Source organism: Crotalus tigris, unplaced genomic scaffold (assembly GCF_016545835.1).
Source record: "Crotalus tigris isolate CLP2741 ecotype Arizona unplaced genomic scaffold, ASM1654583v1 scf7180000017614.5298720, whole genome shotgun sequence".
Classification (NCBI taxonomy): domain Eukaryota; kingdom Metazoa; phylum Chordata; class Lepidosauria; order Squamata; family Viperidae; genus Crotalus; species Crotalus tigris.
Genome location: NW_024096513.1, coordinates 4,412,895 through 4,440,803, shown reverse-complemented (window position 1 = coordinate 4,440,803; position 27,909 = coordinate 4,412,895). Strand labels below are relative to the sequence as shown.

The window sequence follows — 27,909 nt, the reverse complement described above, 5'->3', positions numbered from 1 at the left end:
AATAAAGTTTCTATTCTCTTCTCTTCAAGAATGCCCTGTTATGTAACTGCACTTAGTTCAGGTTGCCTATCAGTGGTAACACCTTCTGAGGAACTGTGAGGATGGGTCACAATGGAAGCTGATAGTACACTTGATCTTAGCCCAGTGGTTCTCAACCTGTGGGTCGGACCCCATTTGGGGTCAAATGACCATTTCAAGGGGGCCGCCAAACAACGCAGTCCGCCATTTTTTTCCCCTTTTCCTTAGCTGTGCTACTCCCTTTTATTCTATTGGCTTTTGAAAGCCAATAGAATAGACTCTCTTGAATAGAGTCTAATTCTATTGGCTTTCAAAAGCCAATAGGAATTGTCCAGGCTGTCTCTGCCCTGCTGAGCCCGCCAAAAGTCCCATTCTGCAAACGGTGCTGCACCAGTTGAGTAGTCCTCGACTTACAACCAGTTGGGGGTCAAGGCATTAAAAAGGTTGAGAACCACTGATCTTAGCCAAAAGGCCGAGAAGCGATAGAGCTGACACACACACACACACATACATGGACACTCTGAAGAAGCTGGATAAGAAGAGTATTGATGCCTTTCAACTTTAAGGTTGGAGAAGAATACCGAAGACAGCCAGTTAAACAAATGGATCAAAGAAAGCAAACTGAACCAGAGTTTTAACTCAGAGACACAAATGACCATACATAAAGACTTAGTTCTCTTGAGAAGTCCATAATGGGTGAAATGCAGAAGGGAAGAAGATGACCAGTAGCAAAGTGAATAGATCTAATTCACTGAGTTACTTCAAAAGCCAGCGTGAACCCAGGAGAAAGTCTGTTTATGTATTTACTCAAAGAACGTTGGCACTTCATCAATCTTGAGGGTGAACAGATGGTAAGATGACTGGTTATCCCCATGGGTTCACGTAATGGATTCCCTGGAGGGCACAATTACAGTTAATATGGGATGGATCAATCTTTCTAGAGGATCCTGGAAGCAGCTGGCAGAATTTCCAGAGACGCGAGGCCAAAAGTTGCCATTCTTGGGAAGCTAGGGCAGATTCTCTTTTTGAGTCCTCTTTGTTTATCTTTGGATTTCCAGCAGCTGAGTCATAATTTATCATCGCTAAAGTTTCTCTTCACTTGGAGTGTTTGCTGTTTTGTAAGTGCTGGCAGAAACTGAGTCTGAAAGCACAAAGCCGGCAGTTGTCTTGCAACCAGAGATCTTCACGGAGGTCTGAAAGGATTGTGGGTCAATACTGCTGCTTTTCCAAACGTTGATCAGTTCTTCTCCTTGGCAGATGGGCTATAACCACAGGGTCAATTGAGTTTAGGTGTTCCCAGGACATGGACGGCAAGCGAAGTGAATTTATTTTCATCTTGACTGGGTTTGTACTAGGTTGAATTGAATCTTGCCAAATTTAGTCAGTTGGATCAGTTAACGCCTTTTAGTGGATCCACATTTGATCCCTCATTGACCCAGTTTAAGCATGTTGTGGAAAAAGAGCCAAGGTGTTGCCTTGTTAGAATTTATATATATATATTTCTGATTTTCCAATTGCTTCTGGAAAATATCAACAGTGTATGCCACAATAACTTTCCTTTCTTGTTACCCTTGGCATCTGATTCTTAAAGATAGTGGCCCTTTTTCCAAAGAACGTTTCATCCAATGGGTGTTTAACCCAGTTAAATCTTTTCAGTAGTTTTTACAATACATTGTCACATTAACTGGGTTAAGATTATTCTTCTGGGAAAAAGTTCCTGCCCATTTTATTGATTAAATTTCTACAACACCTATCTTATCTGCAGTAAGTGACTATGGGTGCTTAACAGCAGCATAGAATATACACACCTGGGTAAAAGCACAGATTAAAAACAGAGTTAAGAATAAGTTAAAACCTAGAAGTTAAAAGTAAAGAATAAGTGTTCAAAAAATTCAGAAAGCTGAAAAAGTTAACAAGGCAGCAGGAATGCCTTGAAGCCACCAACCATCCCTAGGATCACATTACACTCTTAAACCCTCATGATAATTCGGCATAGGCAGGTCTTTGCATTTTTCTGGAAAACCAGAAGAGTAGGGGATCACCTCACCTTTGGGGGTAAAATGTTACAAAGCAGAGAAGCCCTCCTCCCAGATCCTGCTACTCAAAACACCTTGACCAATGGGATGCCCAACAGGGCCTCCTGCCTGACCAGGTGGGACAGGTCAATGTATTTGGGATGAGACAATTCTCCAGGTATCTTGTCCCACGACATGAGGGGCTTTAAAGTTGATGATCAACATCATGAATTGGACCTGGAAGCACAATGGTTCCCAATACTGCTTGTGCAGCAAATAACAATAACAATAGCACCTATACTTACATACCACTTCCCAGGACTTTACAGCCCTCTCTAAACGGTTTGTTGTTGTTGTTAGTTGCAAAGTCATGTCGGACCCATCGCGACCCCATGGACAACGTTACTCCAGGCCTTCCTGTCCTCCACCATCTTCTGGAGTCCCTTTAAGCTCATGCCTCCTGCTTCAGGGACTCCATCCAGCCACCTCATTCTCTGTTGTCCCCTTCTTCTATTGCCCTCAATCTTTCCCAGCATCAGGCTCTTCTCCAGTGAGTCCTTCCTTCTCATTAGGTGGCCAAAGTACTTGAGTTTCAACTTCAGGATCTGGCCTTCTAAAGAGCAGTCGGGGTCGATCTCCTCTAGGACTGACCGGTTTTGATCGCCTTGCAGTCCAGGGGACTTGCAGGAATCTTCTCCAGCACCATAGTTCAAAGGCCTCAATTCTTTGTCACTCAGCCTTTCTTATGGTCCAACTTTCACAGCCATACATTGCAACTGGGAAAACCATGGCCTTGACTATATGTACTTTTGCTGGCAGGGTGATGTCTCTGCTTTTTAGTATGCTGTCTAGATTTGCCATAGCTTTCCTCCCCAAGAGCAAGCGTCTTTTAATTTCTTGGCTGCAGTCCCTGTCTGCGGTGCTCTTGGAGCCCAGGAAGATAAAACCTGTCACTACCTCCATTTCCTCCCCATCTATTTGCTAGGAATTGAGAGGGCTGGATGTGGTGATCTGGGATTTCTTAATGTTGAGTTTCAAGCCAACTTTTGTACGCTCCTTCTTCACCTGCATGAAGAGGCTCTTTAGTTCCTCTTCACTTTCTGCCATTAGAGTGGTATCATCTGCATATCTTAGGTTGTTGATAGCTAAGCAGTTTAGAGTCAGCCTATTGCCCCCAACCATCTGGGCCCTCATCTTAGTCACTGTGGAAGGAGGGAAAACTGAGTCAAGCTTGAGCCAGCCAGAGTCCACAAGTCATAAAAGAGCCAAGGGTCCCCACCCCTGGCCTATTCGCTTAACACAGTGTTTCTCAACCTTGACAATTTTAAGGCATGTGGACTTCAACTCCCAGAATTCCACAGCCAGCATTGCTGGCTGTGGGATTCTGGGACTTGAAGTCCACATGCCTTAAAATGGTCAAGGTTGAGAAACACTGGCTTAACAGCTGCAGTGATTCACTAAAGCATGACAAGAAAAGGTTATAAAATGGGGCATGAGTCACTAAACAACCTCCATCCTTAGCAATGGAGGCTCTGGTTCCAATTTCGGTCCCAAGTGGAGGACTATCCAGTTCCATTCCTGGAGTTACTGTATGGTCACGTGTTTTCTGGTTTGCTCCTTAACTAAAGGGTCCTCCCATTTTCCAAGGCAAATGGCAAGCAAAGGAGATCAGGGCTGTGCAGCTGCTCATTCCCAGCCCAGGCTTTCGGGGGAGCCTCTTCTAGGATCTTTGCACTGGGTGGGTAAAACCCAGCAGCAACACACCGTAGTTGGCACCGTTCAACTGCTGTACACTATATCTGCGGATCCAAGTCAGCCCAAACTACACTTCCCATAATTCCGCGGGTGAACGACCTCCTCCTTGCAGGGACAAGGAAAAAAAAATAATAAATCTCGCCCTTTTGTGAACTCTCGCGGTAACCCGCGCTTCCGAGAGCATGGAGGGAGCGGCGAACGAAGTTGGAACGTCGCGCCTGCGCGTTCGCTGCAGGTCGCGAACAGAAGGGGGCGGGGCTTGCCGTTCTCCTCAGTCTCGGCCCCGCCGCCATCTTGTTTCACCGCCACTTCGCGCTCGCTCCGTTTCCCTCACATCCCCGCCCCCCCTCCCGCTCGTTTCGGTGGGAAGCGCCCGAGCTGCGGCTAAACCACTGGCACTCTCCGCTGCAGCCGAAGCGCGACGGGAGCCACGGACTCGGAACTGGACGGTGAGTTAAAGAAGGGCGAAGGGCAGCGCCACGATGGAGCGGCTGTTGGACTTCTCTTTCCCTTCCCCCTTCTCCCGTCGCCGCCATTCACCCTGCCCGTCCTCCTGATTGGTTGGAAGGCCCCCCCCGCTGTCGTTGCTGATTGGCCGCCGGCGGGGTAGACGAATGGACGGCACTATCGCTAGGCCATTGGGTAACGATGGCGGGCGGACCGTGGAGAGAACCGCGTGCAACGGAAAGAGCCTTTTTTCCCCGCCCCTTTAGCCCAAGCCTCGAGGCGCTCGTCGGAAAGGGCGTGGCTTGTGGCCGAGGGTAACTTTCCATAGAGGAGAGCAGAGAGGCCGGCAGGGTTCAGTCGGGGGCGGGGCTTAAGGGGAAAGAACCTGAATTTCTCTTGGGGTCCAAACAGTTAAGAAAGGCAGAATTCTGGCTGGGTTCTCACGTTGCCCCGGGCCGCTAATTTATGCTTGTGTGGGTATTGCAGGAGCCCTAGTTAATTCAGTAAAGCATGATTCGTTTAATCGTGGTAAGCTTTTCGTACAAACTCTGTGCCCGTACCCTCTTAAGAAGGCAAAAGTGTGGGTTTCTCATCTCGTGGCATTGCATGACTCTCGGGAAGAACTGGGGGTGTTGATCAAAACTCGTACAGACTCTGTTTCTTTTACTTCCTGCGGCTGTAGTTGGGATTAGAACAGTGTTTCTCAACCTTGACAATTTTAAGGCATGTGGACTTCAACTCCCACAAAAAAAAAAAAGAAACATTTAAACCTCTGTTTCATTGCTCCAGTTTCTGTGGTTTGTCGTTGTTAGTTGTGAAGTCGTGTCCAACCCATCGCGACCCCATGGACAACGTTCCTCCAGGCCTTCCTGTCCTCCACCATCTTCTGGAGTCCTGTTAAGCTCACGCCTCCTGCTTCAGTGACTCCATCCAGCCACCTCATTCTCTGTCGTCCCCTTCTTCTCTTGCCCTCAATCTTTCCCAGCATTAGGCTCTTCTCCAGTGAGTCCTTCCTTCTCATTAGGTGGCCAACGTGCTTGAGTTTCAACTTCAGGATCTGGCCTTCTAAAGAGCAGTCGGGGTTGATCTCCTCCAAGACTGACCAGTTTGATTGCCTTGCAGTCCAGGGGACTCGCAGGAGTCTTCTTCAGCACCAGAGTTCAAAGGCCTCCATTATTTGGCGTTTTTGTGGTTACATTCCGATTATTGAAGTGGTTTATATCATGTTTTTCTGTTGAAAAAGCAATGGTTGTTTCAGAAAATAATGCCAATTGTAACTGGCAAATACTGTAGAACTATGAATCCTGCCTTAAAGAATTGCTTCTCCAAGGAATTAAAATTTATGTTTGAAGCCCCAAACAAAGTTTGCCCTTTTTTGGCTGAGTTGGGATTTTGGTTGAAATTGATGATTTGATTTTGTTCTCTTGTTCTGAGCTCTTTACCTTATGTATTATTTTCTGCTGACTTCCACTGTTGTCTCATAGTTGTCGCTTCTTTAAATTATTAACTCTAAACTGCAACTGTTTAGTAGAAAAGTATCATTTAAGCAGTTTCCAAGCCTGTTTCCTAATGGAAAGCTGCTTTCTATTTTTGGATTTGTTGCATATCCATTTTAAGTAGCATACAATGAACAAAAAATGCTGTTTCTTTAAGAAATAATTACAACTTTTCTTAATGGATTTCCGTTGAATACATAGATCATAGGAAGAGGCAAGTCATAACGGAGAAAGACAGTTTAGTGTAGTTATAACAGCACTGGTCTAGAAACCATGAGACCATGAGTTTTAGTTGTCCTTTAGCTAGGAAAGTCAGTTTTTAAAAAGTTTTGAGCCAGTTGCGCTCACTGAGGCCAACCTACTTCCCAGTATTGTTGTGGGAAAATAAGAGATATAAATATTAATTAGGTGCCTTGAGTTATACAAAATAAAGGTGAGATGTGAATCTAAAAATAAGTCTTTAACAGAAAAATGAATTGGATTCAGAAACAAATTTGAATTTGCTTCATATATGACCTTAAGTGTGTGTCAGCTAACTTTGCAGATGTTGCATTTTAGCTCAATTCTAGTTTTTAAACACTTCTAAATATACAATTTATGCATCTACCAAGACCAAGACTATCCTAAAACAGAATTGGGTAATGTTCTGATTTCTTAATTCCCTTTGGTTTTAGCATACTGTACAGAAAGGGAGTTAAACACGTTCTCACAGATCACTTGCTTCCTTATATCTCAGGAAGGAATATATTGGATTAATAAGAAAGAAATGTGATGGAAACAATAGGACCCATTATGCCTTGCCCAATTCTTTTTCCCCCTCAAAACCAGCCCTCCTTGCTGATTGAATGTATAATCCACATCTACCAGTAAGTAGAGGCAGAGAAGAACAATATCTTTCCTGACCAGGGAGCTATGGAGTAGACCCTGAAATGTGCTCTTACATTTGTCTTACGTTTTCCTCTCCCTTACTTTAGGCATTAGTTCAAGAATTTCATAATCTAAGTCAGTGGTTCTCAACCTTTTTAATGCTGCGACCCCTAACCGGTCGTAAGTCGAGGACTACTCAACCGGTCGTAAGTCGAGGACTACTCAACCCGTCGTAAGTCGAGGACTACTCAACTGGTGCAGCACCGTTTGCAGAGTGGGACTTTTGGCGGGCTCAGCAGGGCAGAGACAGCCTGGACAATTCCTATTGGCTTTTGAAAGCCAATAGAATTAGACTCTATTTAAGAGAGTCTATTCTATTGGCTTTCAAAAGCCAATAGAATAAAAGGGAGTAGCACAGCTAAGGAAAAGGGGGGGGGGGGAATGGCAGACTGCGTTGTTTGGCGACCCCCGTGAAATGGTCGTTCGACCCCAAATGGGGTCCCGACCCACAGGTTGAGAACCACTGGTCTAAGTTAAGAGTTTCTGTTCTTTACTGAAGAAAATAATGCTTAAAATGAATAATGCACATAGTTCAGTTTGTTGGGAACATTCAAGGTGTTCCAAAATTCTTCTGGATCCATTTGTCGTGGAGAGTGATAGCCTCCCATCCTTCATCAGATGCATAGAATGCCTTAAGACATGTGGGATTTAATTTCATTTGGTGAAGTGAGGAAGAGAAGAGTGGTGAGGAAGACATGGCAGTTACATAGATGCATCTCATGAGAGCTTATGCTTAATTTTTTATTATATTTATTTAAATTTATTGGCTGCCCAACCCCAGTGGTCTCTGGGCAGCATACAGAACTAAGGAAAACATAAAACAGCTAATAACATTGACTCATGCAACCCGGACCAAAATAATCTAAGACAGCAAAAATAATAAAAGAAAATGGGCTATTTATCAAATAATAAATATCAACTCTGCCTGGAAGCGAGTTCAGCTCATATAATAGCGGTGACACATAACTCCCTCCTTGCCTTTTCTTAACACAGCTCTATACTAATTACAATTAAAACTATATGAGATTTATTTCCAATTAAACATACGTTGAGTTGTATTCTAATTCAAAAGGCTTTTCTACTTTCATGTTCATGTGTCATCTTCAGGTGGGTTCCTTCCTTTTAGTTTTTTTCCCCTTCATTCCATTCCTATCTCTCTTTCCATAAGCACTTCTCCGAATCTCTTCCAGTTCTCCATTCTTCTTTAGAGGTAAGATTACATCTTAGCTGTAGACCAGATCGCTCACTTGATATCTGTCGTTTGTTTTGCATCAAAGCAGAACAGTTTATCAGGATGGAGAAAAGACTGTGGGTGTTTGTGTAATTAATAGTGTCTTCAGACACTGTGGCACCTTTTTGAGGCGTGTGTGTGTGTGTGTGTCCAGTATCCTTTGTGTACATGGAGAGCTTTATTTTTATACTGTGGTCCAGAGCAATAAAAAGAGTTTTGCCCATAATTTTAAAGCAGGGTTTCTGATTAAAATAGGTGGACTTCAACTCCCAGAATTCTCCAGCTAGCACATTACAGTTATCTGGGGAATTCTGGGAGCTGAACTCCATCTATCTTAAGGCTGCCAAGGTTGAGAAACTTTTTGAAACCATGCCATAGCCTGGTCATACTACTTTCAAAGTTCATTCTGTCTTCCTGTGACCATTATCAGCATACAATCTTGCAAAGTGTTATGAGCCTGAAATACGTGTAAACATTACAGTTATGTAGAGAAGTGAGCACTATGGTTATCTAAATAGGCTACGGCAATACACTTTTTCAAAAGGATTTTTTCCCTTAACGATAGTGTTTTCTATCAGTAATTTTTGCAAGATTTTAAAAATAACAATAGATATTATGTAGGCAATTGTTCAGTACATCTTTACTTATTCCATTGTTCAATGAGAATTAATGCTGAATTGGACTGTTTACAGAAATATCACTACTTTCCAAATGTTTGACTGTTGTACGTCAAACTCATTTCAACTTTTTTTTTTCTTTTCTCTCTGCTATTGGAGAACTCAAAATGCTCTTTACACAAAATATAAGCTATTGTTCACATAATATCTCTCAGGATTTTAAAAGGAGGAAATGCAAAGCTCCTTTTAAAAGCTTAAGCAATTTCAAGAGAAGGCCTATGTCAGGACTTGATTAAGCACCAACAAAGGTTACAGCTAAGTGCCGATTCTGGCACAAGCAAAGAAGGACCAGGAAAGTGGGACTAGATAACAGGCAGATCAGACAGATCAGTTTGGCCGGAAAAGTGGGGATGCTGTTAACATCAGGAAGACAAGGAACATACTTGTACAATCTGCAAATAGGTCAGTTTGGCATGAGCCATGGGTAAGTGACTTGTCTTCTGGTGCTAGATCAGTGATGGCGAACCTTTTAGAGGCTGAGTGCCCAAACTGCAACCCAAAACCCACTTATGCATCGTCGAGTGCCGGGTGGGTGTGGCCCATTGGGTGGGTGTGGCTGCTGTGGTAATGGCAGACTGGGTGGAACTAAAAAGTTCAATCAATCAATTCCAACTTTGCAAGATCTTTTTTTTTTCCTGCGAGAAGTTGAAATTGACTGATTGAACCTGTTGTTGTTTTTTTTGTACATGGCAGCGGAGGCCTAAAGCAAAAAGGTTTTATAAAACCCAGCTGAAGACCTAGGACTGGGGCGATGGCGCACGTGGCCACAGAGAGGGCTCTGATGCCACCTCTGGCACCCGCGCCAAAGGTTCGTCACCACTGTGCTAGATGAAGGAAGTATCTCCTGGCTACTGTCAGGGCTTTACAACCCACACCACCTTCTTTACAGGAGCTGGTAATGCTGTCTCTTCTGTTTCAATGAAGAATTATTAAACACACACGCACACACTGAGCCAAATCAAGTTGCAGTCACCATGGAGTGCTGGAGAAAGTCTTGAATTTTCCCGACCTCTTCCGAGTCTGTAACACCTTTAGTTATGTTTGTATTGTGTCATTGTATTGTTTATTTCCACAATAAACTTTTGATCCAAAAGGTAGGGTTAAAAATGACCTTTCTCCCCACTCCAAATGTTTTGAGTTTTAGAAAACTATTTATAGACAGGTCACTGATAACATGACAAAACAGTCTCTTCAGCTACTTATTTGGAAGCGTTGCTTGGACTAGATCAGGGGTAGGCAACCTTGGCTCTTTTATGACTCGTGGACTTCAACTCCCAGAATTCCTGAGCCAGCATGGCTCAGCTTGGAAACCTCTCCCTTTCCCTTCAGCATGGCTGGCTGAGGAATTCTGGGAGTTGAAGTCCACGAGTCATAAAAGAGCCAAGGTTGCCTACCCCTGGACTAGATGTAAGCCCTCCAGCAAATCGGGTCTTTTTCAAACCTGGCAACTTTTACATGTGTGGATTTCAACTCCCAGAATTCCCTAATAACCACCAGAGCTGGCTGAGGAATTCTGGGAATTGAAGTCCACACATCTGAAGTTGCCAAGTTTAGAATTAGGTTTCTTCCCCCCCCCCAACTAGTCACACAACTGAAAAGATATCACTATCACCACCCCCTCCCCATTTTTGTGAACGATTTTCTTATATATTTGCAGTTTTCCTTGAAGCCTGGGATTCCCTGTTTCCTGATAACCTTTTGCTATTGAAATGAAGGTGTGTGTCTTGGACTGCCTTCTTAGTTATGGCACTTTCCCTTAATTTAGAACGACCTATTTGTTTGCTGCCCTTTTTGTGAACATTACAGATTGCCTTTTCAATCTTCTATTTAGGCTTAGTTATGATTTAGCTGACTTCTCAACTACAAAAGATGTTGAGGAGTTGCATAATATTTCTTCGCTAACTTAGGACCTTATTTTTGAGGGGAAACCAATAGACTCGTGATTTAGATTTAGAACAGCTTCCCTGACCTCTTGCTGAACTGGATTCCTGAAGTTTCAAAGTTAGAAAAGTTGATGCAGACTACAGGCTGTACCAATGCAGCCTCTACATTATACCAACTGATATAATAGTACGGATATTTTTTTTAAAAAAATGCAGATTTTAAAACAAAGATGAACATGAATCACCTGACTCTTCTGATGTGTTCTTTCCCCCTCAATTTTGGTTTCAAATTAGAGCCCTAGGCGATTCCTACCTTAAAAACACCTATAATCTCAGGGCGTTTTTGTGTATGAAACGTATGCGTGTTTTACGGTGTTGTTCTGAACGGGTTGAATACTTGCAATTTTGAGGTTCGCGCCCAAGCAAGGAATTCTGCATTTGGCAATACATTTAACTTCCCCCCCCCACCCCCTTTTTTGTTTTGGCTTGTAAAGGAAAAAACCTACATTTCAATCCCTCAAGAGCAGGGGGTCCTCAAACTTGGGTCACTTTTTAAGACTTCAACTCCCAGAATTCCCCAGCACTGAGGAATTCTGGGAGTTGAAGTCCACCAGTCTTAAAAAGTGGCCCAAGTTTGAGGACCCTCTGCTCAAGAGAGTTGGGAAGAGCTTTTGAGAGGAAGCCTTAAAGCCACCCCTGCGGATTTTGCCAGCCCTCTCATGGCCTGACCTCCCTCCCCCCACCTCTCCTCTATCCTTTCTCTTTCTCTCTCCTTTCATTCCATCCCTTTCCCTCTTCTTTCATTCCAACGGCCAGCCCCATCCCTTGTTCTAACCCTGCCTGGCCAATGGAAACCCAACTGTCCGGCTTGCAGTTTTTAAGCAACACAGATGTGGTTGAGAAAAAGAAAGGCCCTGGGGGGAGGAATCCCAGGAGCGCCTAAAGGCTGCTTTAAAGGGGGGGGGGAGGGAAACTGAGCATTTGCACCCCCCCCCCATTATTCGTGATGGCAAAATGAGGCTCTAAAAATGAAACCTCAGCACTCCCAAGGCTCCTGCTTCCTTTCCTTTGTTGTTAGTTGCGGAGTCCTGTCCGACCCATCGCGACCCCATGGACAGCGTTCCTCCAGGCCTTCCTGTCCTCTACCATCTTCTGGAGTCCCTTGAAGCTCATGCCTCCTGCTTCAGGGACTCCATCCAGCCACCTCATTCTCTGTCATTGTCCCCTTCTTCTCTTGCCCTCCATCTTTCCCAGCATCAGGCTCTTCTCCAGTGAGTCCTTCCTTCTCGTTAGGTGGCCAAAGTCCTTGAGTTTCAACTTCAGGATCTGGCCTTCTAAAGAGCAGTCGGGGTTGATCTCTTCTAGGACTGACCGGTTTGATCATCTTGCAGTCCAAGGGACTCGCAGGAGTCTTCTCCAGCACCAGAGTTCAAAGGCCTCCATTCTTTGGCGCTCAGCCTTTCTTAGGGTCCAACTTTCTCAGCCGTACATTGCAACTGGGAAAACCCTGGCCTGGACTATATGCACTTTTGTTGGCAGGGTGATGTCTCTGCTTTTTAGTACGCTGCCTAGATCTGCCATAGCTTTCCTCCCCAGGAGCAAGCGTCTTTTAATCTCTTGGCTGCCGCTCCCATGTGTGGTGACCTTGGAGCCCAGGAAGATAAAATCTCTCACTACCTCCATTTCTTTCCCATCCATTTGCCAGGAATTGAGAGGGACGGATGCCATGATTTTGGATTTTGGTTTTAATGTTGAGTTTCAGTTGTCTTGAATACATCCAGTAAATTCAGATCCCTAGACCTGGCCTCTTTTGGCTGCCTTTTCACCCACAGCTCTGGGTCCAATGGCAATGCTGCTAAAACCCCCCCTCCCCACCTAAAAAAATGAAACCTGCTTTAGAAAAAAAAATCCAAAAAACCCAAAATCCCAGGATCAGAAACGCCAAAGACCCCCCCCCATTTAAAAGAGGCTCTCTTCCCCCCTTTTGCTTCCCCCCCCCCCTTGGCACCCCCTGGTGACCCTGGAGCGCCTCCGCGCGAAGGAAGAGCCGCCTTTTACATAAGTTGCTCCTGGCTTGGAAGTCTCCGCGTCTGACCCCTGTTCTTCCTCTCAAGGTAACTTTAAAACAGGAAGTGTGCGGAGGGGGGGAGAGAGAGAGAGAGAGAGAGAGAGAGAGAGAGAGAGTGACGAGCGCGGCGGCCAATCCAAGCGCGGGGAAGCTGGTCGGCGAAGGCGCTGAGCCAATGAGTTGCCGGCGGAGGGGAGGTTCGTCGTCGAGCGGCAGGCTAGGTTGAACGCCTTTCCGCGTTAAAGTGGAAGGAGGCTGCACCGTGTCTCATTGGAGTCCCTGGGAGTTTTGCACCGAGGCGGGCAGGGGTCAGCTGAAAGACAAAGGAAGATGGCGAAGAGTTTGGGAGGGCAGCTGCTCAGCTTTGGGCCACGGTGGACACTCCAGAGAGCTTGGCCGGCCTCCCCTGCTGCCTTTGTTTCCTCTGCCTCCACGTCTCTCTCTCTCTCTCTCTCCCCCCCCCTCTCTTTTTGTGTGTGGGGAAGGACTAGAAATGGCTAAATGAGCCCTGTCAGAGGAGGCATAATTAGCTGCCTGTAAAAATTAACGCAATCCCTGGTAAGTTTTGGGGTTTTTTTGCATTGCTTTTGTTTTGCTTTCCTAATGGAGCAGTTACCGGAGTGGTCAACGGAATCCCAAAGTGCTGATAAGTTGAAACTGTCTTAGAAAATGGCCCCTTGGCAGTCTTAAGGGAGCACCTATCTTACCTTGCTGCCCTTGGCTTATGCTCCCTCCCTCTCTCTCTCTCTCTTTCTCCCCCATTTTAATAGCTGTGAAAACTAAGAGAAATTTGTACAGAGAGGCAAGCAGATGGTTCTTCAGCTTCCCTTTTGATTTTAGGAAAGAGAGCATTGGCAACCAGCTTGGGAAAAGGGCTGGGGTGTCAAACCAGGATGTTCCATTTCCATGCGAAGAATTTGGACTGATATATATATATATATATATATATATATATATATTTGCCCATTCGAATTAAATGCCACCTCTTGCATGTTTGACATCTGTTTCATCTGTCATTCCTTTTTCCTCCTTGTCTCCACCCACATCTCAATATTATGGAGCTTGATTGATGGGTCTGCAGGATGGGAAGGGTTCTTTCTTAAAATGTTTTAAGCAGCATGAGTCATATGCTACTTATCGCAAAGCTGATTTCCCCGTGTGATCTTTGGACCTTTGTAGTAGCTACGTTGTGTTGGGTTTGGAAGGTGGGACGGAAAGAGCTCATCTGGTCCCTTATAGTTCCATTCTAGATCTACTTTAAGTAAAAGGGAAACCTGACAAACAACTGAAGAAAAGTTTGTGTGGGATACTTGAAGACTTCTCTTCTCCTAACTTGCTGTGTCTTTTCATAAGTATAAGCCTGCTTTGGTTGTTTGTTTTTTAATTAATGATGAAGGTCACTGGAATGATCCTGATATTGAGATATCTCATCCTTTAATGGATTAAAGTGCATAAGTGTACTCTGGAATGTTTTTATAGCAAAGGACTTACCTGTTTGCCTTAAGTAAAGAGTTACACCTGAGTTCTTTACATTTTTTCCCTTCCCTTTCATCTGAGTGGAATAGTGTTGCAGTCAAAGTTGCTGAAGCAAGGCCTGCCTGTGCAAGCAAGAGTGACCTTGAAGCACAGCTTCTCTGGGTTTTAACGGTTGAAGGACGAAGTTTGTTTATGCTGTTCGGGAGCTAGTGAAAGGAAGCAGAGTTGGAACCTGGGTTACTAGTACCTGAGAAAGTCACTCTGAATAACACGAACAGCTGAAACTAAAGCCATTTTAATGAAGAGCTTTGAACTACCTTATGTCTTGTGTGCCCCACTATTATCCTTATTCTCAAAGGTTTCAAGAGGGTAGGGTATTTTAACTTCCAAAATCCAGAAAAATGACACAGGCCCTACATTTATACCTTTCTCTCATCCATAACTTTCATTTACTGGCCTTGAGCAACATTTTGAAAGCTCAGAATAGGTGATCTGTTCTTTTTCTTTGAAGTATTGTTTAATATTGCAAAATCTTTGCTGTGCTTATTAAGCACCATCACTATTTAGGAATGCCTGCTGGGAATAAGCTTCGCCAAATGCTGACTGCCAAAAGAAAGGTTTCAGTTAATAATCTATGCCTCATAGTCGTTCAAAACTGGCCTTGGCGCTCACCTGACTTGCTGAAGGGAGCAGGAAGCAGGTTCATCTTCCTTCCTCCATCTGTTCTGCTTTGTGTCAGACTGTTGTTCACTTCCTCTTTTTTCCTTTTCATTTTCAGGAAATAACACTATTGTTGGAAGCAGTCTTACAAAGAAATGCTGCACTTTTAATAGCATCTTTCAGTAAACTACTGTGAGAGCTCTAACTGTATGTTAAGGTCTCCCATTGGCCCCTGAAGCTTTGGAAAACCAAGTTATCCATTATTTTTCATAATATAAAAAATGTGTAGTGCACAGCCAGCTGAAGCTTTCTATGTGCCTCTTTGGATTAATGGGAACTGTACAAAGTCATTATTTCACTAGGTATTATGTGGTTGAGTTTCCTTTTAGATTTTACTTTTCATGTCGTTTGGTTACATCTTGAAGCTTATTTTCTTTTTCTCTTTTTATTGTGCAAGTGGTAGTTTCAGATTTGATAGGATTCATGAAATCCCATTGTGACCCATAAGGTATGCTTTCTCTCATGTAAACAGGTAAACTACCAGATTTATTAGAAAGTAGAAGATTAACTTGCCTGTACAGACAAAATACTTGATGTACACTACTGTATGATCAATATTTTAGCAACCATAGTACTTGGCTTCATAAAATGTGCTAAGTCAAAATCAAATCCATTATGCCTTTGTGCTATATGTGAACCTCCCCAGAGTTTATAAGACCTGGTTGCTTCCATCCCCTTGTTCCAGTTTTTAAAAATTGTTTACTCTATTTTCTCCTACACCATTTCTAGACATCTATGTTCATTTCTGTCAGATAGCTTGGTTTCATTAGCAACTTTTAGATATTTTATTATGGGTGTTATTACTAATGGCAAACAAGCTGGCTTGCCATACAATTTTGCTGAATTATTTTTTTGTCCCTCAGCCCAAAACCTATTTTTGATAACTACAGAGGCCCTAAACTATGTCTTCCACTTTTTCAAACAAACATCCCATGATTTTTGCTTTCATTTTATCTGTTCAGCATTCTAATTAAGATCTTACATGTGTGCTTGCATGTTGACACATTTGCATAGGCCTTGTGTAACAATATGTAAATTTTGGTTTGTTTTCATGTAGTACAGTTGTGCCTGTTGAATTGTTTTCATTTGGTTCCCTTTTCCAACTCAGTAGCTAACTTAAATTCTGTGGTTTGTTAACCATGGTTATAATTTAATATAATCTGTGAACACAACCATGATACTGGCTTGACACAGTTTAGTTAACCTCTCTTTTTTCAGAATCTTGATACATAATCTCAACTACCACTTTTGTTAGTAAATTGTGGTTTATGGATTAGTGTTATGTAAATCAGCTACTGGTAATTTGTTTTAATAAACATAAGTAAAGCCATGGTTTAGCGCACTGTGTAAAACCAGTGACTGTTCTTCAGAATCTCAGATGTTTTCCCTCCAGCTTAAATGCTTTTCTACCTTATTATGGGACAATTATTTTAGAAATAAATGAACAATCAAGATGTCTAGCTCATATTTATGATCTGGAAATGAAAGCAAACTATTGCATGCTATATAATATGTAACATAAGGATCAGAATATACAAATCTACCAATGCTTTTTTTTCTTATCCTCTTATTTGAGCAAGATTTTAACCAAAAATATTTGCAAATGTAGGTATTAGGAGTCAAATTATTGATATATAACACCAGGGGTGGTTCAAAAAAGATTTGTCCCATACACATGTGATATGTATGGAACTGTATGTTCTGTTAAGCCATAGTTTGGCATATTGTGTGAATCTAGGTATAGTTGTTCAAATACCATAATTTATGCCATTGGACATATAAACTTTTCTATAGTAGCTTAGTTAATCCTGATTGAAACATCTTGGCTTTTAAACTGGTTTATACTAATAAAATAAAATACATACTTTCCACTACCTTTAGGGCAGAGGTCCTTTTGTGCACCAGGAACAGGTTCCGTGGAGAGAGGTTTTTCCACGGACCAGAGTGTGTGTGGTTTTGTGTGCTGCCTGCATCCCACAGATGGGGCTTTGCCTGTTTGTGTGGACCAGTTGCTGGCATGCTGCGGCCCAGTACTGGTCCATGAGACTGGGGGTTGGGGATCCCTGCTTTAGGGACCATGGCTTATTAGATAACAGAATATAAATAATTATTAACAAGTTCTTAAAAGCTGAGAAAATCCACATTTGTTGAGGATGGTGCTTGGAGCATGTCCAATGCCACAGTTGCAGAAACCCAAACTTTAAGCAGAGAAAATGAATTATTTTCTATGTTTCTTAAAAGTTCTGAGGAATCCACAATTGTTTGCCTTTAAAAGGGATATTGGGTAAAAAGTGTTCTTTTTGTTGGTTCCAAATTTCCATGTACTGTTTTGTAGCTTCTCATAAAGCAATCTGCTTTTTGAATATGACTTAAAAGTCATTATGATTTGTGATCTATGGCCTTATCACTTTGCTGTCTGTATATACAATGAGAGCTTATGCACCAGAGACAATTCCTTGTATATCCAATCACACTTGGCCAATAAAGAATAAGAATAAGTGATGATGTTGGATTATATGGTTCTTGATAGAGAACAAGGATAGCTTTACAAAATGTATACAACTGGCTTCCTAATAGTTCTGTGAACTGTCTCTTCTTTGACTGGCATACAGTAAAAAAGGTATATTACAACTGCATCATAGTAAGCCACCCAGAGTCACTTTTGGTGAGATGGGCTATATAAATTTGATCAATGCATAAACAAGGAAAGAGCTTAAGGATGATAACTTTGCACTTGGAAATAGTATGAATTAACTGCCTAGCTAATAACTCAAGAATGTGATAGGCAAAATAGCAGTTCACAAGCTTGCTGTGTTTTGTAGATCCACTAAATTATTTTGTGCAGAAATCTGTGAGAAAACTCAGAAGGGAAAAGGCAAAAAAATTATCACAAAATGATATATTGTGCTGGACTTCTTCCTGTTCCAAAGTTCACTGCAATATTCCCTCTCATCTGTGTGTAGAATTATTACCCTGGGAGTGCATTTTCATGGTGTTCAATTTGGGAAGGTAGATATAAGTCTTTATCCTCGTTTCAATCACGATCCTGTGAATTCTGATTACACATTAATAAATGAGGTTTATAAACGTCGGTTGCCAAGATTCCTCGCAATTGTAATTTAGACTATGGGAAAAATTAGAACATTCTCCCTGTCTGTGTTTCCCGAAAGGATGGCAGTGTTTCATAATGGATCGTTTTTACGATATTCTTTCTTAAACTTATTATGAAATAATAAGGATTTCTACTTTCATGCTCTGCCACGGGCTTGTGATTTGTCCCATATTTGGAAAAGTGGCCATTCTTCATTTTAAATTTTACAATGTTGAAAAGTATATATTGTGCCCTTCTGCATTTTTAAGCATCCAAAGGGACTGCTTTTAAAAGTTTTGTAGCATCTTCAAAACTAAATATCCTTTAGCATCACAAAAGGTAAAGTAAAGATTGAACGAGGGACGGTTTCTGGAGACTGAAGTTTACAGTATGTCAGAATTATATCACTTTAATTGATAATACAATTATTGGCTGGGTGACTTTGGGCCAGTCACTCATTCTCAGCCCAGCTCACCTCACAGGCTGATTGTTGGAAAAATAAGAGGAAGAAGGAGTAGGTATGTTTGTTTCCTTGTGTTATTTATAAAAATAACAAACACCTAAATAAATAAATGTCAGAGCCTTCACCATAGAATCTGAAAAGGTGTGATCTGTGTTACGCTGTCTCTGTCTTCTTGAAGCTGCCTTTAATCGTGGCTCTGAAGTACAGTGGTTAACACTGACTTCTTTTTCTGCACTGATTCTGCACTTGGAAAGTAACTTGCTCCCCGAGGAAAACTTGCAAAGTACGAAAATCTAATGTAACCTAGTGACGCCTTTAACAAAATCAGCCAGAGTAAATGTTTAACTTTTAAAGTACCATTTTTAAATATGCCCTTGAACTGCTTGGTTTAAAGGCAAGCACAATAATTGATGGAAATAGCAATGCCAATGTGTTTTACTCCTCTCTTAATACATTACTTTTTAAAACCAGTAAGTGAAGCATTTTCCAAACGACTGGTGATTGAGGTGGGCCATGATGGAAAGGTCATTTCTTCTTTGGCCTGCAACTGACCCCCTTCCTTCTGGAACATGGTTGCTTGCTGGCCTTATCTGGTGTATAGCTCTATTGTTCCCTTGTCCCCTGGAAAAAAAACTTTAATAGTGGGAAAGTGTTATGTAGGGCTCCGATATTCAATTTTGTTTAATTTTGTGTGCTACAAATCATATTCTGCGCATTCTGCCTTAATTAAAATACATAGATTGTGAACACTTAGTGAGGACAAGCTAGCAAAAAAAAGAGACTTTCTGATGAGCCACAGATGTATTTATTCAATGTTATTTAATAATTCTGATACTGATCTGACAACTGGGGAGAAATGATAATTCTCGTTGACAAGAATTGTCAAATGCTGGAAGGTACTTACTCATCATATATTTCACCACAAACATATGTGGGTAGGCCTTGACAGGGGTAAGTTAAATCAGCAGTGGCTATTATTACAGCCATACAACAAACTAGTAAAGGTTCTGAGATTAAAAATAGATGTGCTGAGAACAAAGTCGATGAGTAGACGTTCTCGTAGGTACCCACGTTCTTGATGTGCTGCATTAATAGGTTGTGCCTATCGGAGTTTATTCTGGCTCTTGTTCCTAACGCAGATTCTTCAACTTCTCTGTGCGACCATGAGAACTCAGATAATTTAATCTTGTTGCCCAGAAACAAAGTTTTGTGGAAGAAAGCGTCTGATTATATTAGTAAGGTGACCGATAAGGTTGTGGATGATCTTTCAATTACAGGTAGTCCTCATTTAGCAACTGTTTCACCTCCACCTTGCCTGCTCCACCCCCACCTCGCCCCCAGCCCACCCCATCCCCCTGCCCCACCTGCCTGCAGGGCCATCCACCACCTCCACAGCCTGCCATAGATTGCCCAGGCGGCCCAGCAGCGCTATGGCAACCACACCCTCTGCCTGCGCCCTGCAGAATCAACTGCGCACAATGGCGCACGAGGGCGGAGTCTTGTCCCAGCTGCCCGGCTACCATGTCCTTGGCTGCGCTGTTCCGTGTGGGCTGCACTCAGGGCGACTCTTGGGGGGGGGCTGCTGGTGAGGTGGGGGCCGCAGGGGGGGCAGGGCTGGGGCGACGGCGCACGTGCCCACAGAGAGGGCTGTGTGTGCCGCCTCTGGCACGCATGCCATAGGTTCGCCATCAATGTTCTAGTGGCTTAAGAACTTACTTTAAGGCATGCCTGCTAAGAAATGTAGCCTTTAACTGCACTACTCCTTGGATAAAAGACTAGTGACTAAGGGGCAGAATAATAAACCAGAAACAAACTCTTTCTCGAACCTTGTTTCTTACTTGAGAATACTTGCTGCCCATAGGCTATTATTTTAGAATCCTTTCCTACCACACCTATACAAATCATATCAGTGTTTGGGAGAAGTGCCCTGTACATTTCAGTGATGTGATATGTATCCTGTGGAAAAGCAATGACAATTGAGATATGGAGTCTTTCTGAATGGATGGTTGTGTAGGTCTAAGTCAGGGGGTCCCCAACCCCAGGTCCGTGGATTGGCGCTGGGCTGCGCAAACAAGCAAAGCCCCATCTGTGAAATGCAGACAGCATGTGAAACCATGCCCCCCTCTGGAAAAAAAACTCTCTTCAAGGAACCGGTCTTTGATGCCCCAAAAGATTGGGGGTTGCTGGTCTAAGTAATACAATTATATTTTGTCTTATTTTTTGCTTTCTATGTAAGCATAGTATTTGAATTAACCAAATTAAGGTGCAAAATAGGTTTGACAAAGGGCAGAATTACTGTTAGTGAGACATTGTAGCCTAATTTTGTCCTTTAAGGCAATTGCTTTGCTGCTTGGGAGAAGAAAATTCTATGTTAATAGCTAATATAGGAAGTTTGGTTATATAACCAACTCCTGCCAGGTCAAAGCAGATTTGATGGATAGGTTCGCGCTACAAAATCCATATTGGACATTTTGACATAGGAAATAAATGGGTGCTCATTTCAGTCTGATGCTCTCAAGCATCCCGCAGGTTAATACTGCAAATAGGCTCTAACGAAAAAATGTAAATCCCTCGGTGAATTTAACGGTGGAGTGCAGAAGAAGAATCTTTAAATTAGTGGATTTCCTCTGGCTTCATTAGAATCACTTCCAATTTAGCTTATGCTGATGAATCCATGTGCAATTGCTATGAAACTCTAGCATAGTGTTTCTCAACCTTGCCAATTTTAAGGCATGTGGACTTCAACTCCCAGAATTCCACAGCCAGAAATGCTGGCTGTGGAATTCTGGGAGTTGAAATCCACATGCCTTAAAATTGTCAAGGTTGAGAAACACTGCTCTAGCACATTACTGCAGAAGGAAGGTAGGGAGATATTTTAAAGGGCTTTCAATTAATCAAAAAACCCGGCCTGTCCTCCCTTATGACGATTTACAAAGTCTTTTCATTGCATCTGGGCCTAATTAACTTTAGCAGCTAGAGCAGGGGTCCGTGGACGAGTACCGGGCTGTGGCATGCCAGCAACCGGTCCACACAAACAAGCAAAAGCCCTACCTGCGGGATGCAGGCAGCACACAGGCAGCACACGAAACCACGCACTCTCCAGTCCGTAGACGAACCTCTCTCCACGTAACTGGTCCCTGGTGACCAAAAGGTTGGGGACTTCTGTTGTGAGTTGGCTTATTTCTCATGCCTTCTACAGCAGTGTTTCTCAACCTTGACAATTTTAAGGCATGTAGACTTCAACTCCCAGAATTGAATTCTGGGAGTTGAAGTCCACATGCCTTAAAATTGTCAAGGTTGAGAAACACTGTTCTACAGTGTAAAAAATACAGATATACATTATCTTTCTTTGCTTCCTGTATCACAGTTGTCAACTAAACATATCTTTGAAAGACTTGGCTACATTTTGTGTATTTATTCTCCAGAAATCCTCAACAGCATTCCTGTTTCTGCAAGCCATGATGCTTTGCATATTAAAGAATATTCATCAAAACTTCTTTAACCTGGACACTTAGAAAATTTAACTAACTGTAGATAATTTTTTTAAAAAAAGTTAAGTATGAGGATAATTGTTGTTCATTAATGCATATAAGCAACCCAACTGCTATTAATTCTCCCATAAGATGATTTAGAAGTATTTTTTTGTTTTACACCGCATGACTCAAAATTCATGCAGTAATTGGTTCTGGACAATTTTGTTCCAAACAATAGTCTTATATTGTGGGTGGGTGTGTGGCAGGAGGTGGAGGGAGAGCAGGCCAAAATAAAATCCACCACACACAATGGATCATAAGTCAGTGGGAATCATATCCACTTATGTTAGAATTGTTCTTGGCCTTAAGCCATTTCCCATTACACCACTGCATAAAAAGATTGTAGGCATTCAAACTTTAAAATAAAGCAGTCTTTCATTTCTCTCACTCTTCTATGCAAACTCTGAATGATATGGTTAACACAGTCATTTCTAAAAGCACCTTTAGTGTTATTTTTGAAGAGAACAGTTATCAGATTTAAATTTCATTGGCTGAACCTTGTTTTTGTCTTCTTTTAGAAGCAAATAATCACTTTGATCCAGACTGTTTCTGTATAGAAGCAGACTTTCAGTTTTGCTCTTAAAAAGAATTCTGAGTTCTGCAAATGTTCTTTTTAAATAATTTGATGTTTTCTTCTCCTTTTCTAGCCCATCCTTCCTATGGGGGCCTAGTTCCCACAGAAAGTCCAGGTGTTATTAAAAACTCTTATGTTGCTCTAATCATAAACTGTATAGCAACCCTAACCAGCATCCTAGCATGTCAGAGAAAAAGGGTGTTATCTGTTTATGGAGATTCTCAGTCATCCAGGTCATGGTTATCTCAAAGGTGCTTTCTCAAAAGGCAACTGGACTTTCTTTGTTTTTCCTTGAAGGTGTTTCACTTCTCATCTAAGAAGCTTCATTGCTTAATGGTGGTAGGGGGATGGCATGATCTATCTTCCATCGCCCCCACTATCCTGCCAGAACCGATGAGGCTTCTTGAACGAGAAGCAAAACAATGAGGACAATTATCCAGTGGAACAGCTTGCCTTCAGAAATGGTGGGTGCTCCATCACTGGAGGTTTTAAAGAAGAGACCGGACAGCTATTTGTCCGAAATGGTATAAGGTTTCCTGCCTGAACGGGGTTGGACTAGATGACCTCCAAGATCCCTTTCAGCTCTATTCCATTCCATTCTATCTTCAGAGGAAAATACCCACGACTCTAGGATTACTTGCAAAGATGATGCGTTTCAGATTTTTTTCCATTGCACTTTCAGCTGTGCCTTTTGACTCTTCAGTTGTGGTACATTGGAAGAGCTCACTGTCAAGGAAGCGTTGGTCACAAATATTCCTTCGTTGAGGTAGATAGCTTGTTATTTCCCCCCCCCCCCCGTCCATCCAAACTAGAATATCATTGGTGAGGACAAAGTAGTCCTTCGACAATATTTTCTGTATGGCTACAAAGCAAGGTCAGCATTCTGCATTTTTTTGGAAAGCAAATTGTCATGTTTCTTTTAAAAATCCAGATCAGTAATGGATGATGAGCTGACATGTTTGTTGAGTGAACAACTCTTAGGTTCTACTCACCTTGTATGTTAGCAGATGTCCTTTCATGGTTAAATTTGGAGCTACAGTAATATGGGAAAGTTATAATCTTTATCAGATTAAATTTACTCTGCAATGATTATGGTAAAATATGGTTTGCTAGTTTTTGGTTCTTGGGGGAAGCACCACCATTATTTTAGCGTGTGATATGAATGAGGCAATCACCTTAAGTGATGGTATGGTGTATGCTATGTCTCATATTTTTACGTCTGTTGTTTATATAGCTGTGGTTTTTATCCATTTGTTATTTGCTTGCTGACTCACTAGTGGTGAGATGGACAGCTATACCACTTTAATAAATAAATATTGTGGTTTACTGGCTTAGGTGTCCAGTTCTTAGGCAATTACGCAATTTAGGGCCGTTCACACTCATTCACCTACCCTATTTCACAGGAGGAAACGGGGAAGAACATCCACCCATATATTTTGCAGTGAGTTCCTGAACAAAAGCAAGCAATAAATGTAACAACGTTTCCTATGCCACTACACGATAAACAAACCATTGTGTTTTGTTAAACAAGTTTGGGTTATAGTATATTTTGTGAATCCAGCTAGATAGAGTATTCGTTGTGTTGTTATGGAGAGGATCAAATAAAACCAGTCCAAAATAGTACCGATTTTTGGAGTCCTTGGTGCTCTCTGAGCTTGGTTTTCTTGCAGACGTTTCATTACCAAACTAGGTAACATCAACAGTGTTAACTGATGACCCTTTCTCCTCAAAGGTTAGCTATGTGTGCTACAGCTTTCAGCCTGCTTCCTGGATTAATATCAGTCCACATCCTTTATTAGATGTGTATGCTGCTACAATCAAACTGCTTTCAACAGTTCATACAATGTGCACTTGGAGAACTCTTTGTATGTATGTTTGCTTCTGAAGCTGCTACATTTGGCAGAAGGTTTTCCCATAATAAAAGCTGGATTTATTTGGGAATCCCTCTATCCTAATTGCTGCTAATATGGTTCCTAAAGAAAAATGAAGGCTATAAGGCTCTTACTCTTTCTCCTCTCCCCCCCCCAAAAAAAAATCCATGCTAAGAATGTTTATAATTGCTCTCAAAGGAATTAGCTTGGTGGATTTAGAATGCATTTCCATTTGATGGGGCTTCTGAATGGAAAAAGTCAAGCCCAGACCCTTACAGGGAAGTTACAAGTATCCTCTGAATCTGGATATATTTATATCCTCTGAGGTTCAATAGCCAAAATATATCTCTGTTTTGGAACGTTCACTTTAACCTGCACCAAATATCGAGAAATGTAGAATGGAACACCTGCTGCTATGAGTAGAAATGTAGGATATAAATTGAATACATAAATAAAAATAAATTATTCATATCAGGAAAAGCTGAAAAAGGAAAAAAGAAGGGAAAAGAGAAGAATCACGGACCAACCACAGTCTTTAATTAATTTTTTTATGTTTTCTTTTAGATTGTTCAGAATTTAATACTCGAAAGATAACTTCAGTTTATTGGTAATAAGATAAAAGACTGCACACCAAAGCAAAACATTGAGATTTAGGATCCTTTCTTCTATGTCCTTGTGTTTCCATAGCAGGGTTGTACAGAACTTTAGATTTGACTCCCAAGAAATTGCCTTTTTGAATACACATTTTAAAAACCATACCTTTTCCCAGGATTTCATGCCTACTATTGTTCTGTGGAGGAGCTATACAATCTTGGAAACAGATGTCATAATGAGTTGCCCAGAGCATTATAGAAAGAAATTAATTTGCAGTCAGAACTAATGCTTCAAACAGTAATATTCAAAATGCATGATGATGTAACATACACACACACACACACATATGCACACACATAACAAGTCAGTACAGGTGAACTTAGAAGTTAGGCAAACAGATTATCTGAAGGAGTCCTGCTGTGCTTAGCTGAGGATAACATCCTCATATGAAATAAGTTTAACCTCGTCTTTAAACTAATAAAAGTATCTGAATTAAATCAGTGGAGGAAGAAGTTCCTTGATAGATTATGGTAAAGAGAAATGCTTGGTAGAGAAGGATCTTCATCGCCTTGTGCAAGAAAAAGGAACATCAGGAAGTATATCTATAAAACAGTAAAAAAAAATTCTAAGAGAAAAGTTACTTCCTGGATTGATCACGTAGAGAAAATATGTCTTAAAGAATACCAAGTAGAATAGGGAATAGGAATATAATCAGACCTTACAAAATCCTTGTCCCAAACAATTGCTTTGTTCCAAGGTTTGGAATAAAATCTATGTTCTTGAGAGGGATTTGAGGAAGATCCCCTCCAGGTTTTTGCTTCGGAAGTTTTATGGAACATCTTTATTTTACTTTACAACTCGCCATGTATAACTTTTAACACAGGGGTAGGCAACCTTGGCTCTTTTATGACTCGAGGACTTCAACTCCCAGAATTCCTGAGCCAGCATGGGGAAAACTTTGCCCCCCTCATGACTCGTGGACTTCAACTCCCAGAATTCCTAAGCCAGCCATGCTGGGGGGAAAGGGAGAGGTTTCCAAGCTGAGCCAAGCTGGCTCAGGAATTCTGGGAGTTGAAGTCCACGAGTCATAAAAGAGCCAAGGTTGCCTACCCCTGTTTTAACATATACACTCCCAAACTTTATCTACACCTGCTTACATTTAATATATTACTTGGTTTCTTTCCAGTTACCATAATGTCCACGGATGGGGGTTTTGCAGGAGGCAACAGCGATGCCCAGCAATGTCTTCAGTCTTTCTGGCCTCGGGTCATGGACGAGATTCGAAACCTAACAGTGGTAAGATATTTTTTTTTCATACCATCCCACAGAGAAATTGTTTGTAGACCTCTTACTAGCTATGTCCATAAGCATTTTTCATGTTGTGCTTTTGAAGGAGAGAGAAGGCTCAGACTTTTTACAATGTTAATGACTGTAAAACTTCAAACCTTAACAATCTCCTCCATGGGTTGCTAGTTACTAGAGCAACTAGAGTGAGAAAAAAAAATCACCCTTTTCTGATTTTGCAACAAGAGAAAAATGTTTATCAGCTACCTCTTTCTACACGGAATATATTCTCTAGGTACTCCTAAGAAGGACTGGTAGTTATATTTTAATTAGAGGTATTTGAACCCTATAAAAGTCTTCCTGTCAGGACTCTAGTATCTTCAACTGAAAGCTACATATATAATCATAAAGATGGAACAATGGGGATTTCAATACAAAAAAATATCTACCTCAAATATTAAGCTTAGTAGTATAAAATATTTACTGCTGGCGCATTATTCCAATCAGGATTGTTGAAATAAGCAATTCCTTTTCCGTGAAATACTGGAAATGCAATAAGCAAACTGGTTCCTTGCTACAATGTTACAAAGCCCAATAATACTAGAAATTAATTCATTGTAGAATGGAACACATTTTGAAAACTCTAGTCCCATTTCATCCTGAGATATATATTTGTTATTAAACTTCACTAAACCATACATTTCTTCAAAAAAAATTTTTTTTAGCTGGTATTGTATACGTTAATATTCACACAAATTTTATATGTTCTTTATAAAGTTGCCAAGTTGCCGCCCCAACCATATTTAGAGTCCCAGATTGGAGCAGACTGTCCTGGAGAATATATGTGGATTAGCTGTTAACTGGAACAACTAAGTGGAATTCTTATGTCCAGAGGCAGTGTGACTTTGAGTGTTAGATGTTAAAGGATAACGGTGGGGAAAGACAGCTAACTATGGGGCCTTTGTAAAGACTTCTGTTGAAAACTGGATTGGGAACGAGGTAAGTCCTTGTCGTGTTTTATTAGGGATCTTTTATACGGGTAATCCCAAACTGACAACCAGTCATTTAACAACCATTAGACGGTTATGATGGCTGAAACCATATGTTGGCTCAGAAAGGATGTTTTACAATTCGTAAATTACTTTCAACCACCATTAAAATCCCCCCACCTGCAGTGACATGATTATGATTTGGGTGCTTGGCGACCTATTTACACTTATAGTGTAAATAGGTTATGCCAAGTGTCCTGCTCCATTCACCCAATGACCTGTGTGGTTGCTTAACAACCACAACTAGGAGAGCTGAGATTGCAGTCATTGAATGAAACAGCCATGTGGACATCTCATTAATGACCGCTCCATTCAACCACTGAGATTCTGGTTCTTGTAAATCAAGGACTACTATCTCTGTTCCAAGTTGATTGGATCATTATTCTCTGTGCTGTTGACAGATTTATGTAGGATGGGACTTTCTGCATGGTTCTGCGGGTTTCCGTCCCAGGGCTTGAATATTGAGCTCTTTGGAGGAAAAAAGACAAGAAAAGCCAAGCTAGCATCTAATTGCAAGGAAGAGAACTAAATAATATCTATTAAATCCTCCTCCGCAAAGCACTACTGGTTTTGTCAAGCTTTATTTAAAATGCTTGCATGAGGCTAAAAATAAGCAACTGGAACTTTTCAGTGTGGAAACTCTTAAGAAGATTTTCTAAGAGAATTGCATCTCCACATCATTAAATGTAGTCCAATTTAATTAAACATCATTTCCCCCCCCTTTCCAGGTAAAAGCT

At 41.6% G+C, this 27,909-nt stretch overlaps 1 protein-coding gene across 1 annotated transcript in view; it reads left to right on the top strand.

The window, feature by feature from the left end:
• Positions 1-4,084: 4,084 nt before the first annotated feature.
• Positions 4,085-27,909, top strand: part of NFYC (nuclear transcription factor Y subunit gamma) — a 50,130-nt gene continuing 26,305 nt past the window's right edge. The window contains exons 1-2 of the mRNA XM_039329799.1: positions 4,085-4,237; positions 26,026-26,135. Of these exons, the coding sequence (XP_039185733.1) occupies positions 26,034-26,135 (102 nt within the window). The 5' untranslated portion in view covers positions 4,085-4,237; positions 26,026-26,033. The remainder of the gene's footprint in view (positions 4,238-26,025; positions 26,136-27,909) is intronic.